General features: G+C 39.7%; 1 protein-coding gene across 1 annotated transcript; it reads left to right on the top strand.

Annotated features, from left to right (window-relative positions):
• The first annotated feature begins 1,429 nt into the window (after positions 1-1,429).
• On the top strand, positions 1,430-4,419 carry LOC147622736 (ammonium transporter 3 member 2-like). The gene is made up of 3 exons (XM_086822360.1): positions 1,430-2,397; positions 2,961-3,246; positions 3,341-4,419. Exons 1-3 carry the CDS (start codon positions 1,753-1,755, stop codon positions 3,916-3,918), a joined length of 1,509 nt encoding a protein of 502 aa, XP_086678486.1. The 5' UTR covers positions 1,430-1,752; the 3' UTR covers positions 3,919-4,419.
• The last annotated feature ends 11,678 nt before the right edge of the window (positions 4,420-16,097 follow it).

Below are 16,097 nucleotides of genomic sequence, written 5' to 3'. Positions count from 1 at the left end.
TCAAAGTCCCACGTGCACACAATTGGATCCATGGTCCATGTTCCAATTTGTCAATTATTCTCATCGAAGCGAGTGTCTATTTGTCAATTGCTCTCATCGAAGCGAGTGTTTATTTTTGAAGGTTGCTAAGCCCTTCCAGAGCAATTTCAGCCTACCATAGAAACAAGATGAAAACTGTGACCTTGCTAAAGAAGGGCGTATAAAAAAAATTCCCTTCACATTCAAAGGGGGTAACTGAAATAGACCTTCATAGAAAGGACACTTGTATGATTAATTAAAAAATTATATTATATATATATAAATTGTAAATGCATATTTTATATCACGATTTTAGTCAATTTTTAAGGTACACATATGCTTAAAAATTATTGGTTCTGTTTTGAAAACTATGGTTAGTTCTGATTCAAATCTTTAATATGTTTATGGAAAAAGCTGTAAAATATCATTGAAAGGTAACATTTCCATTAGCTTATATGTTGAAGGGAACATTACAAAAATTACCCTTCTTCAATTTCCCATAGACCTTCTTAATTGAAAACCCTATGGTGGGCAAGAGATCAATGGTGAAGGTATGTGGACTAAAGGGGATAATTTTGAAGAGCAAGACCCTGAGGGATTCACTTTTGATATTATGTTGATTGCTTTTATCACTTTTGATATTATGTTGATTGCTTTTATGCAGTTGGGCTTCCACATATCTTGGGAAATGTCTTCTTTTGTTTGGGAGGAGGATTTAATATGTGATCTTCTCAAGAGGGACCTGGAATAGCTGTGAATGGAGTAATGGCATAAAAAGACTTATTGTAAATGGCTGTTTTTGCCCTGTAGATATAAATATATAATTATTATTGTTTCCAAAAAAAGAACCTTCGAGGTCACCGGCAAAAATAAATATAAATATAAACAATAATAATTATAAATATATAATTATTATTGCTTTAAAAAAGACCTTCCAAAAGGCCCCACTTGCAAAAATAAACGCTGTCCAGGACCGGGCACCAAAAAGTCTTCGGAGTTTGAAAACTAATAAAGTTTGTATCATGAAAAGATTGCATGCAGATGCCGTCTTTCTTACCGGTTTACCGGTAGCCGGCCATCGTGTAAGTTACCCTAGCAAGAGCAAGTAGCAAGTTCGCTCAGCTAACACGCCAAAAAACTGCGGACAATGACGTGCAGACAACCGGGTAACCGGCCTCCGCCTGCGCCGTATTCTGAGTATTGCTTTTTCGACTCTCAAGTCAAAAAAGCTTCGTAGACTTTAGCACACTTAAAGCGGTAGCCTAAGGTTGATTAATCCGTGGTACATTAACACACCACATGGGTCGAATCATAGAAAACAACAATTGCGTGTGATCAACAAGCTGTACAGTGTATACAGCTAAGTACGGTAGCTTTAATTATATTAACTTTGTACTCTCGTTGCTTTCCTAGCCACGCTTTGATTCCACCTATTTCTCTCTCTTGCTTTCTGATGGAATCCTTAATCGGAATCAGTATTAATTAAGCCGTGCAGGCTAGATTACTTCTTTGTAGAGAAGACCCACGGTTGCCACAGAGGTCATTGGATCTATGGCACCTCCCTTGTTTTAACTAGCTCATGCGATTTGGGAGCCCTTAGTTCACACCAGAGTGCTCATTTTGAATCTCAACCCTTCAATTGGAGAGGCTTTTCATCTATATACAGGAGAGGATCTCATCATCAACACCGTTGAAGACATTACCTAGGACACAGCCAAGGATCAGTACACCACCATGTCAGGAGTCCCGAGTGCATACAACAACACAGGAGGGGTAGTCCCCGACTGGTTAAACAAAGGGGACAATGCATGGCAGATGACAGCAGCCACACTGGTGGGCATCCAAAGCATGCCCGGACTAGTGATACTGTATGGGAGCATAGTGAAGAAGAAGTGGGCAGTGAATTCAGCCTTCATGGCTTTCTATGCCTTTGCAGCAGTCCTCATATGTTGGGTCATATGGGCATACAAGATGGCCTTTGGGCACAAGCTTTTGCCCTTTTGGGGAAAGGCTGGTCCTGCCCTTGATCAACTCTATTTGGTTGGCCAGGCAGCCTTACCAGAAACAGCACATTTTCACAAGAATGGGGTTTTGGAAACTGCAGAAATCACCCCTTTCTACCCCATGGCCACCATGGTCTACTTCCAAGGAGTGTTTGCTGCAATTACTCTGATTTTGATTGCCGGCTCTCTATTGGGAAGAATGAATATACTTGCTTGGATGCTTTTTGTGCCCCTCTGGCTTACTTTCTCCTACACTGTGGGAGCTTTTAGTCTGTGGGGAGGAGGGTTTCTCTTCCAATGGGGTGTGATAGACTATTCTGGTGGCTATGTCATCCATGTATCGGCAGGAACGGCTGGTTTTGTGGCTGCTTATTGGGTAAATGTTGGGTTTTTTCTTTAATTATGTTGATCTTTGTAAGTATGATAAAATTGTGCACTAAGAGGAGAGGAAGTATGGAATCATATGATGGTAACTATGCTTAAATTGAGCAGTAATCATGTGCATTAATAGGCTAATTGTTGTATGCATGTTAGTGCTCGGTTTAGTTTACAGCTTGATACTGTTTTAGGCTAGAAATTATATGTTGATCTTTGTAAGTATGATTTAATTGTGCACTAATAATAGGAGAGGTAGTATGTTATCACATGTTGACTTACGGATGGTAATTATGGCTAAATTGTGCACTAATCATGTGTATTAACAGGGTGACTGTTGTGTGTGCAGGTTGTGAGTAGCTAGGTTAGTTTATAGTTTTTTAATAGGGTGTTATTGATAGTTTGATGCTAATTTGGGCTTAAAACAAAGCAAATTTTTGTAAGCATAAGTAGATCGTGCACTTATAGGAGAGAGTATGCAATCATATGCTAACTAGAGATGGTTATTATGGCTAAATTGTCCATTAACCATGTGTATTAACAGGGCGATGGTTGTGTGCACAGGTTGGGCCTAGGTTAACCAAGGATAGGGAGAGGTTTCCTCCAAACAATATACTGCTAATGCTGGCCGGAGCAGGCTTGCTATGGCTAGGGTGGGCTGGGTTCAATGGGGGGGACCCTTACTCGGCCAACATCGACTCCTCCATGGCTGTTCTCAACACCAACATCTGCGCCGCTGCTAGCCTTCTCGTGTGGACCAGTCTGGACGTTATCTTCTTCAAGAAACCGTCTGTCATAGGTGCTGTCCAAGGCATGATTACCGGCCTCGTTTGCATCACTCCTGCTGCAGGTTTGTGATATTACGACTGCAATTCTGATCGCTCGAGTTTTGTTTTTGGATTGAGGGACTTCTCACCATTGCCGGAACTTTGATGCTTGTGCAGGTGTCGTGCAAGGTTGGGCCGCCATCATCATGGGCATCCTTTCCGGCAGCGTTCCATGGTTCACTATGATGGTGGTGCACAAGAGGTCTCGGCTCCTGCAGAAGGTAGACGATACTCTTGGAGTGTTTCACACTCACGCAGTGGCCGGCATACTGGGCGGGATACTGACGGGCCTCTTTGCCGAGCCCACTCTGTGCTCATATTTCCTGCCGGTGACGTTCTCGCGGGGGGCCTTCTACGGCGGCGAGGGCGGCAAACAGCTAGGCAAACAGATTGCCGGAGCTATGTTTATAGTGGGCTGGAACACGGTTTCCACGACAGTAATCTTGCTGGTCATAAAGCTTATTGTGCCGTTGAGAATGCATGAAGAGCATTTGTTGATAGGCGACGACGCAGCCCACGGCGAGGAGGCCTATGCCCTCTGGGGTGACGGAGAGAAGTACGACGACACTCGACATGGTGTTTACGGTGGCGGAGGAGGTGGTGGTATGTATGGGGTTGGTGACGAAACGCCCTACCGCTCCGCCCAAGCCAACAACAATAATGTCCGCTCCCCTCACGTGACCATTGAACTCTGACTCCCACTACATTTCTCGTTTCACATTTCCCTTCAAACGCGCCCACCCACCCACCCGCCCACCTACCCACTCGTTTCACATTGCCTTCACCCACACTTTTACCACCCTTGTATAAGCTATGATTCTTTGTAAATCTCATAAAAACAAATTTTGTAGTTGGAGACGGGTCCTTGAGAATAGTCATCAAGATCCATACACTAGTGGGCTCCAGCTCCAGTAGTAGGTGTAAGATCTAGTATTGAAGATGTGCAACACCAATGTTCAAACACTCACCCCACACCATTGTCTCCAAAAAAAAAAGAAGAAGTGTTCACATGTGAAGGATGTTGCAACACAAGTCACCCTCGGCCCCCCACCGAATCTCTTTTGTTGCCCATCAATTCAATTGTCAATGTTTGAGCATTCGGTCTTTCTTGTTTTCTACCCCACTTAATTAATGTGCCGAAGTGAATATGTAAGATTAACCCTTAATGTACCCGAGGTTTTGAAACATTTATGCAACCTTGATTCTCTTCCCGTCTTGTTGCATCAATGCCATAAAATGAATGCATGTGAAAGCACTAAATTACCATCAATTCTCGGTGTGTACACATCTAACTGAATCCCAACAAGTAATATCCATGCATGTGAATGCACAAAATTACCATCAATTCTTGGTCTGTACACATCTAAGTGAATGCCAACAAGTCATATGTATGCATGTGAATGAATGCACTAAAGTACCGTCAATTCGTGGTGTACACATCTAAGTGAATGTCAACAAGTAATATACCAATACAAGATATAAAATGTAAATAGCATAACACATTCAATCTATGATTCTTTGTATTATTTGATACAAGTGTTTGTGATCCATTCTTTGTATTGTTTGATACAAGTGTTCATTGTATAATTGTGATTCATTCTTAAAGTTTTTATTACAAACACCCTTTGTATGATTGTGATTCTTTGTATTCGTATTACCGTCTGTGTGGAGGAGTTTTCTAGTTGAAACTAACTTGAATTGTGATATTTGTAGGAACATAAGCATTAACACCATTCCACATTGGATGACCCTCATACTTACCATTTTTCCATGCAAGTGCTTGTAACTTGCATCATAGTTTTGTAAATGGAGGAGTTTTATTAGGTGATTGATCAACTTAAAGAGTATAACATATCTTAATTTTGTGGGCACCCATGTTTGCATAAATATGAATATTCTTTCCTTGCTTCCTCCCATGATGTCACATGTTCAAATCCCGTTGGATCCATCGTATTGTGGCATCCAAGGTTATACGTCATGATAATGTATGGTTGTGTGTGTGTGTGAGAGATAGAGAGAGAGAGAGAGAGAGAGAGAGAGTGTCTTAAAATGCACTTGCATTTCAAAATTTCCTTTTAAAAAAGATCATGGTTTGCATTAAAGTCATGTAAAGATCGCCCACAAAGTCTTCCATATCTTCTACTACTATCATTTTCATATAATATTATATTTTGAGTGGTAGTCTAAACTACTATTTTCATTTTCTACCTCAATTCATGTTCTAACAATATTAGTGCCCCACCTTTCTCCTTTTACCCACCTTTCTTACTTTACCCACCTGCCTTATTTTACCCACCTTTTGAGTGGTAGTCTAAACTACTATTTTCATTTTCTACTTCAGTTCATGTTCATAATATTAGTGCCCCACCCTCCTTCTTTTACCCACCTTCCTTACTTTACCCACCTTTTGACAATTACAAGTATTATAACACTTAGGCCATCACAAGCATGAGAAATGAAATATCTTTATATGGCAAAATCAATATAAAAAATCATAAGATTTTGATTGTGTGATCTTTCATTCATAGCATGTGCAAGTGTAAGTCATTAATGTTGCAACTAAAGGATGGACTTTAAAAAAATATTTTTATTATGTTGATGGTCACTTTTGAAACATTGCAAAAGATATATCCTTGTGAAATTGTTAATCAACTCCATAACAACATGCATGTGAATGTAGTACATTTCCCCTTTCTTGAAGTAGAGGAATTTAAGTAAACATCAACAAACAATAAAACATTGTGTGCTTCATAATCTCTTTATGGTGGCTAAATGTCAAGTTTGTCACATGTAAACCTTTGTGTTCTTCATCATAAGTGCTTTATGGCTAAAATCCTCAAGTTTGTCACATGCATTCAATCTATGATTTACTAAATGTTTGATTAATAGTGTTCTTGATTGTTAATACATCACATTCTTTATTCTTGAATGCTTGCTTTTTTATGGATTCAATCACAATTTTAACGTCGTAAAGTTTTTATTTAAAAATAAGTTTAAATGTTAATAAAGTTTGTGATAATTATTTTCACACTTTAAATTCACATAGTATCAAATTCACTTTAGAAAAGATAATTAGCTTTTTTAAATCATGTACATTGATCATATGTTTAGACAATGAAACATCATGTGCATTGCAAAGGCCATGTCATTTTGTTGATGGGTTTTCTACTATGTGAAAGCACTTACCTTATCAAATCCGTATCCATGTGGTAATGTAGACACATGTGGATGTATAAAATTAAATATTCAAATGTGTGCACCTATGTGAAAGTGAGAAAGTAGAAAGCCATGTAATTGTTTTAGATAGTAAGTTTCTAACATGTTAGGTTCAATGTATGATTCTTTATGTTATACATTATAGATGTTCTACGTATACTCTTTTAAGTTTCACATAAGTGTTTGAACTATAGTTATGATCTCTAGCTTTAAAAAAATTATGGTGTGCATTTTATATTTGATAATAAAGGAACTTCAATATATAAAGCATGAAACCTTATATAAGAACATATACACAAAACAATGTCTTACAACTATTTTAATTTTTACTTGTCATTGGATTTTCCTCTTAGATATCTTTAGGATCCCTAATTTATCTTTACACCGTACTAGATTAAATTAATATTATGGGTTATTTCATATTTAAAATGTTAAATAATTTTAGTAATCACATTGGTGATTGCAACCTTAGCTATTTTGACCTATTAATAAGGGGCCTACTTAAAAGTAACACCTTGGGTACTTACATCACTAGTAATTATTGATTGGTTTTCTAGTGGAATAAGATAAAGTTGCTAGTGGAGGTCATCACTTTTTGGTGGAATGGCATTAAGAAAGGCATGCGTATGCCTAAAACTTGGAAAGAATTCCAAAAGTAAATTTCTTGCCTTATCATTTCAAGGACAAAGCAGGAAAATGGGCTTGCATTAAGTAGAGAAAGAAAATATGTCGGTGTATAAAGACAAGTTTTGGCAATTATTGCTTCAAGTCCAATTAGTTGTTGAAAAAGTTAGTGAGAAAGAGTCAATGAGATGATAGCTTAAGTGGTGAAGGTGTTTGACTAGGACCTCGAGGTCATGGGTTCAAAACCCCACTAGGTGCTTCCTCGACGGCATCGCCTCTATGGGTGGATAAAAAAGTGCGTTTGGGAGAGCACATGTAGGTCGTGAAGGTAACTACGAGAAGATCTTAGGCCTAAGGATAGTAAAAAAAAAGTTAGTAAGAGAAAAAATCAAAAGTTTATTGCCAAATTCAAGCCTACTATTAGAGTCGATGTGAACATGTTCCATCCTCACTCTATCAGGTCTCTTTTACCTTTAACCTTTGAAGTGTTGAAACACATCTTAGTCTTCTAAACCACCTTGTTTTTCAAAGAATAGGATGATAATCCATCACATCTATATTGTAAGTTCTCTTAAGATGCTCCCAAGTCATGTATGGTAAGATGCTCCCAAGTCATGTACGTTAAGATGCTCTGAAGTCATGTATTGGAAGTGCTCTTAAGATTCCTAAGTCATGTATATTAAGGTCACAAAATGAGAAACCTAGCTTAGAAGGCTAAACAATTATAAACAACGACATAAAATTTATAACCTTATGTACTTTCAATAAAATGCAAACACTTTGGTATGCTTTTTGGGTTTAAAAATATGAATTTTGCAAAAAAAGAGAAAATGATAAAAAAAAATAAATTTTGATTAAATTATGTCTATAATGAGTGTAAGAAATACATTTCATCTTAGTAAAAATAAGGCATTTGATATCACAATATTTATATTTACAGATAGGTTGTATTCCAAAAAAATAAAAAACATTATTATTAACAATATTAATTTTCATACTTTGTATCAATTGGATGAAATTGGTTTGATTATGTTGTAAGTATTTATTTAAAAATATTTGTAAGAAAATATAGCACAACAGAGTGATCACAAAATAAAGGAACTTGTTGTAAGAGAGAGATGGTGAATAATACTAAATTATTGTTGAAAGTTAAAGTGACAAATTGATGGCATCATCGACACACCTAACCACCCATCCACAAATGGCTAAACTAGGAATGTACTCAACACAATAAATATTACTCATACAAGGGGCTTTATAAAATAGAGAAACATATAGTCACAATGATGATGAGGGTGGAACATTGATTTTCAACAACACCATTTTGAGGTATTCTATGTCCTCTTTGTTGATCATTAATGGATTTTGCCCTTCTAAAGAGCACCATTTTCTACCCAAGCTGTCACTCGTTGTTGTGCCCACACCATTTTAGTCCTCTGTGTTTTTTTTTTGGTCTTGATATCATTTCTACGTTTTTCCCTTCTAAAGAGCAACATTTTGTTCCCAAGCCATGGCTCGTTTTTCCCTTCTAAAGAGCAACATTTTGTTCCCAAGCCATGGCTCGTTGTCCTACACCAGTTGGGCAGCTTCTCTTCATATGCTAGCTTATCTAGTCATCCAGTCTCCACATCGGTGCTTTCTAGCTTGCTCATGCCGCGGTGTCTCCATCCACGTGGCTCTCTTGTTTTCTCCAACTAGAAGTGCTATTTCTCTCTGAGCCTTGCAACAATGTTGCGTTCTTTAGTTTCTCTTCATCATCAGGGCTACACAACGCCACACCCTCTCCATAAGCAAACCACTTGCTCACTTATGTGTTTTTTAATGGTTGGTTATTGTGGTAATATTGGAGGCAGCACAAGGGTAATTATGAAACTCTTAGAACTCCCATTTGAGGCACATACTTCCCTAGGTGAGGTGCATTAGCAAGCAAGAGGCTTGCTGGTGGAGCTATGGGGGGAGTTGGTGCAACTATTTTTGCCTCTGAGGTTAACCCTTGTAGCAATGGGTAGTATCATGGTTTCCCATCCTCATGTAGAGTGTATGCACACTAGATTCCTCCTTGTCTTGGTCTTAGGTGGGGGCATTCCATGCTTGTGCGGTTGGCACGACATATTGAACACCAGACCAACTCACATACATGGGTCAGTAATTTGCCGTATGAGCATGGCCACTAGGTCATCTATTCCTGGTGTGTAGGGTGGCTCTTGTCCTTTTTCGCTGACCTTTGAAGGTACTGAGCCAAAGGAGGGTTCACAAGGGGTTCCTTTGGGGATATTCCTTGAAGGAGTTCCCATGAAGTTATTATCAAAGTTTATGGCACTTCTATAGAATGGCTCAAAGTTTTCATGCTTTTCTAAGTACAAGGCATTGTGCAAGGTTGAATCGAGTATTTCTTTTAGGGATCTCCCATTTAATTGTTTGTTAGAGAATTTATCATTGTTAGAGCATCGAGAGTAAAGGTATCTCACTCTGTTGATGTAGTATTTGATCAATTCTTTCTCTTGATGTTTGACATAGTAAAGTTGATTGTCTGGGTTCCATCTGGTTCCCTAGCAGGAGTATCCAATTGTGAAAGTAGTCTTAAGGGTGTTAAAATTAGCCTTTTCTTTTGGTTTTAGAGATCGGAACTAGTGACCCATCTTTTGCACATTACACGGTATAAAAATATGGCTTGAAGATGTTGCAACACTTTTTGGAGTAATGTTCACCAATGTGGTTAACACCTCTTTATCCCATGTTCTCTTAGATAATCACTGAATTTACAAAATCTCACACCATGTCAATTGATGTTGAATGGTGAAAATGAGGACAAAGAATACGAGCCCCTCCCAGAGCTTGCCAACTCCAAGGATTGGATTCACATTCTAGCAACCATGGACACTCTTCTAAATAAGCTTAGGATGAGTATGTACATTCTCTGAGCCAATCCTTTGGAGCCATGAGTCAAAACCTTTGAGCTATGCCGCTTTGAATAAGCCTTGAAGATAATGTCTACCTAACCATGTTTCTTGGGAAAACACCCTACCTTTATAATTAAGCTTGGCTTAGCATCACCATATTGACTATTACAAATAGAAGATTGCGTAATGTTTGAGTGGGCATTTAAGCAGTAGGTTTTTTGCACTTCTAAATGCTTCATTTACATTTTGTTTGGAAATAAGGCTATTAGGTCCCTATGCTAAGGCCCTTCAACTGTGATAAAAAATAATTGTTGAATGACAATGATTTTGACTTGTTAAATGGATGCCCACTACACAAATGCTTTGACTAGGGTGGAGAACAGGGAAAAAAACATCCTATTAGCTGGCTATGGTATCTAGGAATGCTCATGATCCACTAAACCTAACAACATACACAAGTAGATCTTGTCAACAATATATCTAAACCTTTCATAATGACCCCAAATAATGACATGAACCAAACAAGACTTCCCTTCATCAAAACACTAGTTGCATAATGCCAAAAGTAAACCATCACTAAGAATGTTTGCATTTAATATGCTAAGAAGAATACACCACGTATATATCATGCGAGAAAGTTGATATTATATGTAGCGCACAACAATGCCACAAAAAAGCTGAGATCAAGAGCATAGCACTTGTAAACAAAATAATCCATCTCATAAAGACACACACACCGATGGATCTCAATCACAATTTTAATCCATAACGCACAATGCACCACGCACAATGCACCAATGGGTCTCAATCCAAATAGAAATCCCAAACATACAAGGTTAATCCAAGTCCAACCTAGGAGCACTAATATCACAATAGCAAAAAAGTGATCAAAAGATAGACATCTATGATTAACCCATAATCTAAAAACTAGAGCATAAAATGGTAAAAGAATGATGTTAAGCATTGTGAGACCCAACAACTGAGATGGCTCGGGGACATTAAATTTCATACCTAGGAAAATGGTAAAAGAATGATTTTAAGCACTGTATTGGCACCACAAAAACATGGCATGCTCTTAATCTTAACCATCTCTAAAATTTTAGCCATAATCTCAATGTTATTGCGAATTCTTTAGCCGCCCGCCTCTCTTCAATGTATCCTTGTCCCCCATTTCAGCTTCAGCCCTCTGCTGCTCTATAATCTTTCTTTGTTCTTCCTCTATTTTCCATCTTTGTTCATCATCTAAATTTCCTGTGGATCCTGAATATGACCTACACTCCCCCTTTATATGACTCTCAAAGAAGGTCCTCTCCTCCTCTATGCATGTCCTTTGAGCCATATCTATCCACCAAGGACATTGCTTCCTCTCCCAATCAGAAAGCACAATGTTGCCATGCGGTGTCATTCTCATGGTGGAAGATAGTTGTAGTGTACAACTCTTGAGCAATACACAATGGAAACTTGGTAGAGCTTGGCCTCACTAATCTTGGCTGATGGGTTCTCAAATGGAAGCTCCCAGAATGTTTCGAACCACTCAGGGGAGGACCATGCACATGATTCACAATTGATAGCATCTATACAACACACAAAAGCATGTGAAATAAAGCAAAGAGAGAAATATTACAAAGAAATTGTATCTATGTGCAAGAGTAGGAGATTCCACCTATGCCATTCTCCGCTTGAAAAGTTGCATTAACTATCTTCTTGATTTGTACAATCTTGGAGTCTTGCCACCTCCTTAGACATGGTTGATGGAAGCTTCTTACATTGTGCCTCAAACTCTACATTCTATTTACCCTAGCCACAATCTCTTTCTCACTCTTAGATTTGCATCCAATGCATAAAAGTATAAACAAAGAAGAGAAAAGGCATTGACCATGAAGACCATCTTGCCCAAGATGGATTGGGTCAAAGGTTACCAAACTTTCCTCCCTAGTGTAATCTCTCTTTGACGGGTTGCATCATACTCTTTTTCTCCTCCTCTATAAAATTCTCTATAAAAGGACTACAATTGCATGCAACAAGGGTATTGACATGGAACAAGTAATCTTTGAGGTTAGTGACCACAATGGCCTCCTCATTCACAAATAGACAATACAAATATATGCACATGTTAGACACATGATAGATTCTAGTTGAACAAAACCATTTTCATATTCAAACAACTTATATATTGAATCTTTGTAATGCTGCCACAAAACCATTTTAATATTCAAACAACTTACATATTGAATCTTTGCAATGCAGCCACAAGTTGCATCTCATCAATGGCATCCACTAAGATGAACTAAGAGAGGACCCTTATGTGTTGTGCCTTGTTAGTGGATTCCATTGCATCTCATCAAACGGAATCCATTGAGATGAACTAAGAAAGGACCCTTATGTGTTGTATTTTGTCATGCTCAAATGACTCCTTTATACACTGCAATCATGATGTCATTCTATGATTTCCCTCCTAGACATAAACATTTTGTTAGACAAGAAAGCCCATTATTCATTACCTTGTATCTCTTGCTTAAATTCATCATTAATTGCTCTCCAATGCCTATCCCAACTACCCTTAATATCATCTTTCACCTTAGTGGAGGTCTTAACTGGTTTTGAAACAAACAAAATAAATGATCATTTCGTTGTACTGTATCCCTCCTTCTCTAAGGCTCGTTTCAAAAGAGACAAATCCTTTCTTAGCTAACTCACAATAGAGTTAACAAGGCATCAACAAAGAGGAATCAAAGGGACCACTACTCCAGGGTTGACTACCTGAACTTATCCAAAATTTTATCAAAACCCCGTCATGTGACATATCATTGGAATGATCTTGAAGAGTAGAATCTAGATCTACAATCTTTGACAAATTTTGAGTTGCCATGTTCAAGATATATCCAAAATTTAATGGAGTGATTGATTCCCAAAATATGAGATTTTTTCCAAATTATCTAATATTGACTCCACACTCTTGCTCCACAGTAATAGCCCTAACGGCCCCAGAAATTTGCTTTTTTCTCCTGGTTCTTCTCTTATTCTGTGCAGCTCTACTATAGCACTTTTCTTGACCTTGTTATCTGACACCAGAGTGTAAGGGATAAGAACAAAGCACTTGTTTTCTAGCAGATTGGAACATAGAGTACAAAAGACATGCAAGCCATAAAAGTAATACTAAAGCAAACAATTTAACTTGTAAGCAATACCAAACAATTTAACTTGTCAAAACAGGTAAGGTATCGCTCTCCTCTTGACCTGGCTTTTGTCTCCCATCTCATGATTCCACTGACCTGCTTCCTCACGACCTCCCGTCTCGGGACCACCGTCACCCGCCTCTTGTCAACTCACAGCAAAGATGGCCTTCACGACCTCTCGTCGCGGGACCACCGTCACCAGCCTCACAGCAAAGATGGCCTGCACGTCTTCCACCCCTTCCCCTTGTCACCCATCTCCTCTCGCTGCTCTCCCGCGCCGACCCCACCACCAGCCCATCTTCTCTAGTTCAATGTCAACCTCCTCCTCTCCTGCTGGGCGACTAGAGTGCAGCCCCACCACTAGCCCATCTCTTGGCCAAACCCTCTCCTTAGCCCCACCACTAGCCCATCTCTTGGCCAAACCCTCTCCTTATCTCCTGTTGCTTCAACTCACGACCCTCACCTCCCACGGCTACAACTCTGAGCCTCCATTGACCTCCCCCTCTCGCCAACTACCCATCCGCGGGTCCGGTCACCCGGTCAATGACCGGTGACAGGCCCATCTATAGACATGTGTCCATAACATGTTATGGACATGTGTTTATATTATGAGTGTGCGCGTGGTACAGTGGATAGATGCTTTGCCTCCCTTGGCAGGGACCTGGGTTTGAATCCTAGCAAATGCACGGACATACGAACATGTGTCTATACCCCTTTTGCACCACGGTCTATACCCCCTTTTGCATCACAGTCTAGACCGAGGCGGTCACTAGCTAGGTGACCGCTCGTGCTGGGGCCCGTAGGGTACCACGTATCGTGGCACCCCGAAATTTAATATAAACCCTCTTGCTTCAACTCATGACCCCCCCCACCTCTTGCTTCTCTTAGGCAACACCTCCTACTCTCCCTCTAGCTAGTGGCGACATTCCCATTAGCTGGCCATGCTAGCTTTCACCTCTAGCTCCACATCAACCTCTTTCTCTTCTACCTCGATCGACTAGAGTGTGACCACTAGCTAGCCCATCTCTCGGCCAAACCCTCTCCTCATCTCTCGTCATCTCCCACCTTCCACTGCTTCAACTCCCGGCCACCAACATCGACCTCCCTCTCCTGCTACTTCAACTCAGCTTCACACCACCTCCCACCTCACGACCCCCATCTACACCTGTTTTACTAGTGAAATAGGTGAGATATCAGTCTCTCTCTCTCTCTCTCTCTCTCTCTCTCTCTCTCTCTCTCAATGACACCACATATCTCCTCAAAAAATCCCAGATACCATCAAATCATAGATAATATCAAGCCATTGCTAGTCATGAGTAGTTTCTCCTTGCCGACTTCACCCTCCACCTTGACCAATCTTATAGTAGATATGGCAAATGTCCAACATTCTCATACTATCATTTTGGACAAGTATTCCAAAAACTGTCATATATGAGTATGTAATTTTTGGGAGGAGAGTAAAAACATGGAGGTAGGTAAATCTACTCATATTCTCATTGGAGTCTTGAGCTTTGCCTTGGTAAAAAAAAAACAAAAAACAAAAAAACACACAAAAACACAAAACACACACACAAAAAAAACCCTTATGACTTGTTTCGCTAGCGAAACAAGCCCGGAGGCATTTTCGCAAGTGCAAAACGAGACCCCAAAACTCACACTTAATCCTACTTAGTGGCTTCCACACACACACAAAATACCTCTTAGGACTTGTCAAGCTTGCTTGATTTCTCTCTCTCTCTCTCTCTCTCTTCCAGAGACATAACTCCTCAATCACACTTGGCCTACATGTCCATACATGTCCATAAGAGCATTTCCCATACAGTATTATCTCACAATTTTGTCATGAATTTGTTCGATTGCATCTCTCTCTCTCTCTCTCTCAGTGGCTTCCACACACACACACACAATACCTCTTAGGAGCTGTTAGCGAAACAAGTCCATTTGCATTTCTCTCTCTCTTCCACACACACAACTCCTCAACCAGACTTGGCATACATGTCCACAAGAATATTGCCCAACCCTTGTCTCACATTTTTATCATGAATTTCTCCAATTGCATCTCTCTCTCTCTCTCTCTCTCTCTCTCTATATATATATATGGCTTCCACACACACAAAATACCCCTCAAGACCTGTTTCACTAGAAAAATAATGCGGAGATGTTCCATGGCATCGGAGGAGACACATATGGCCAAGATTATCAATTGTGCATGTGAATGTGTATTCTGCGTCGCTTCTGTCAGTGTTCAAGGGGTATCCTGTTTGTTGCACGCCACCTACATCAAGTGATCACCTCATGTACGAAAATGAGGTTTATCACCACGGTGTGCAGCCAGCCATGTATGCATTCATGGGGGCACCATAAGGCACACCCAGCAATAGCAAAACCAATCTGCCCTGTGGCATTATCCATCGGCAAAAGACGGTACGAAGGAGTATCCAGCTTCAAGCCCATAGGCTCCACCATACCCGCTAGTCTGAACTTTCTTGTCCATGTTTGTAAGCGTAGCCCTTAACTTCACTTCTCTCTAGAAAAATATGTCCATTTGCATTTCTCTCTCTCTTCCATACACACAACTCCTTTAAACCCCCTCCTATCTTTACTAAACAATTGCACTTGTTCTCATAGCCTACTACAGTTTATCTCCTCTTTGTTGAGGTCGTGGCTGCTAATCTACTAGGTAATTTATTAAACCATCTTGCTAGATGTCATTCACAAAATTATAAGCATGATGTGCATACATGCCCACTCGGACATATATTGGGAAGGCCCTTGGAGAGGGTGAATTCGCTCACAAATCAGAGCATCGCCGGTATCACGTCTTTACCAAAATGTGCTTTTGATATAGCACCTTGTGAAGGTGCATCCTCACAAGCACACACAAAACATAAAACACACACAACACACAAAACACCACTTAGGATATGTTTCGCCAATGAAACAAGTCCAAAGGCATCT

The sequence above is a fragment of the Cibotium barometz genome, chromosome 28, assembly GCF_041138505.1.
Source record: "Cibotium barometz isolate CiBa-2024 chromosome 28, ASM4113850v1, whole genome shotgun sequence".
Classification (NCBI taxonomy): Eukaryota; Viridiplantae; Streptophyta; class Polypodiopsida; order Cyatheales; family Cibotiaceae; genus Cibotium; species Cibotium barometz.
The sequence above is the reverse complement of the archived record's forward strand: the minus strand, read 5'-3'. Positions and strand labels throughout refer to the sequence as shown.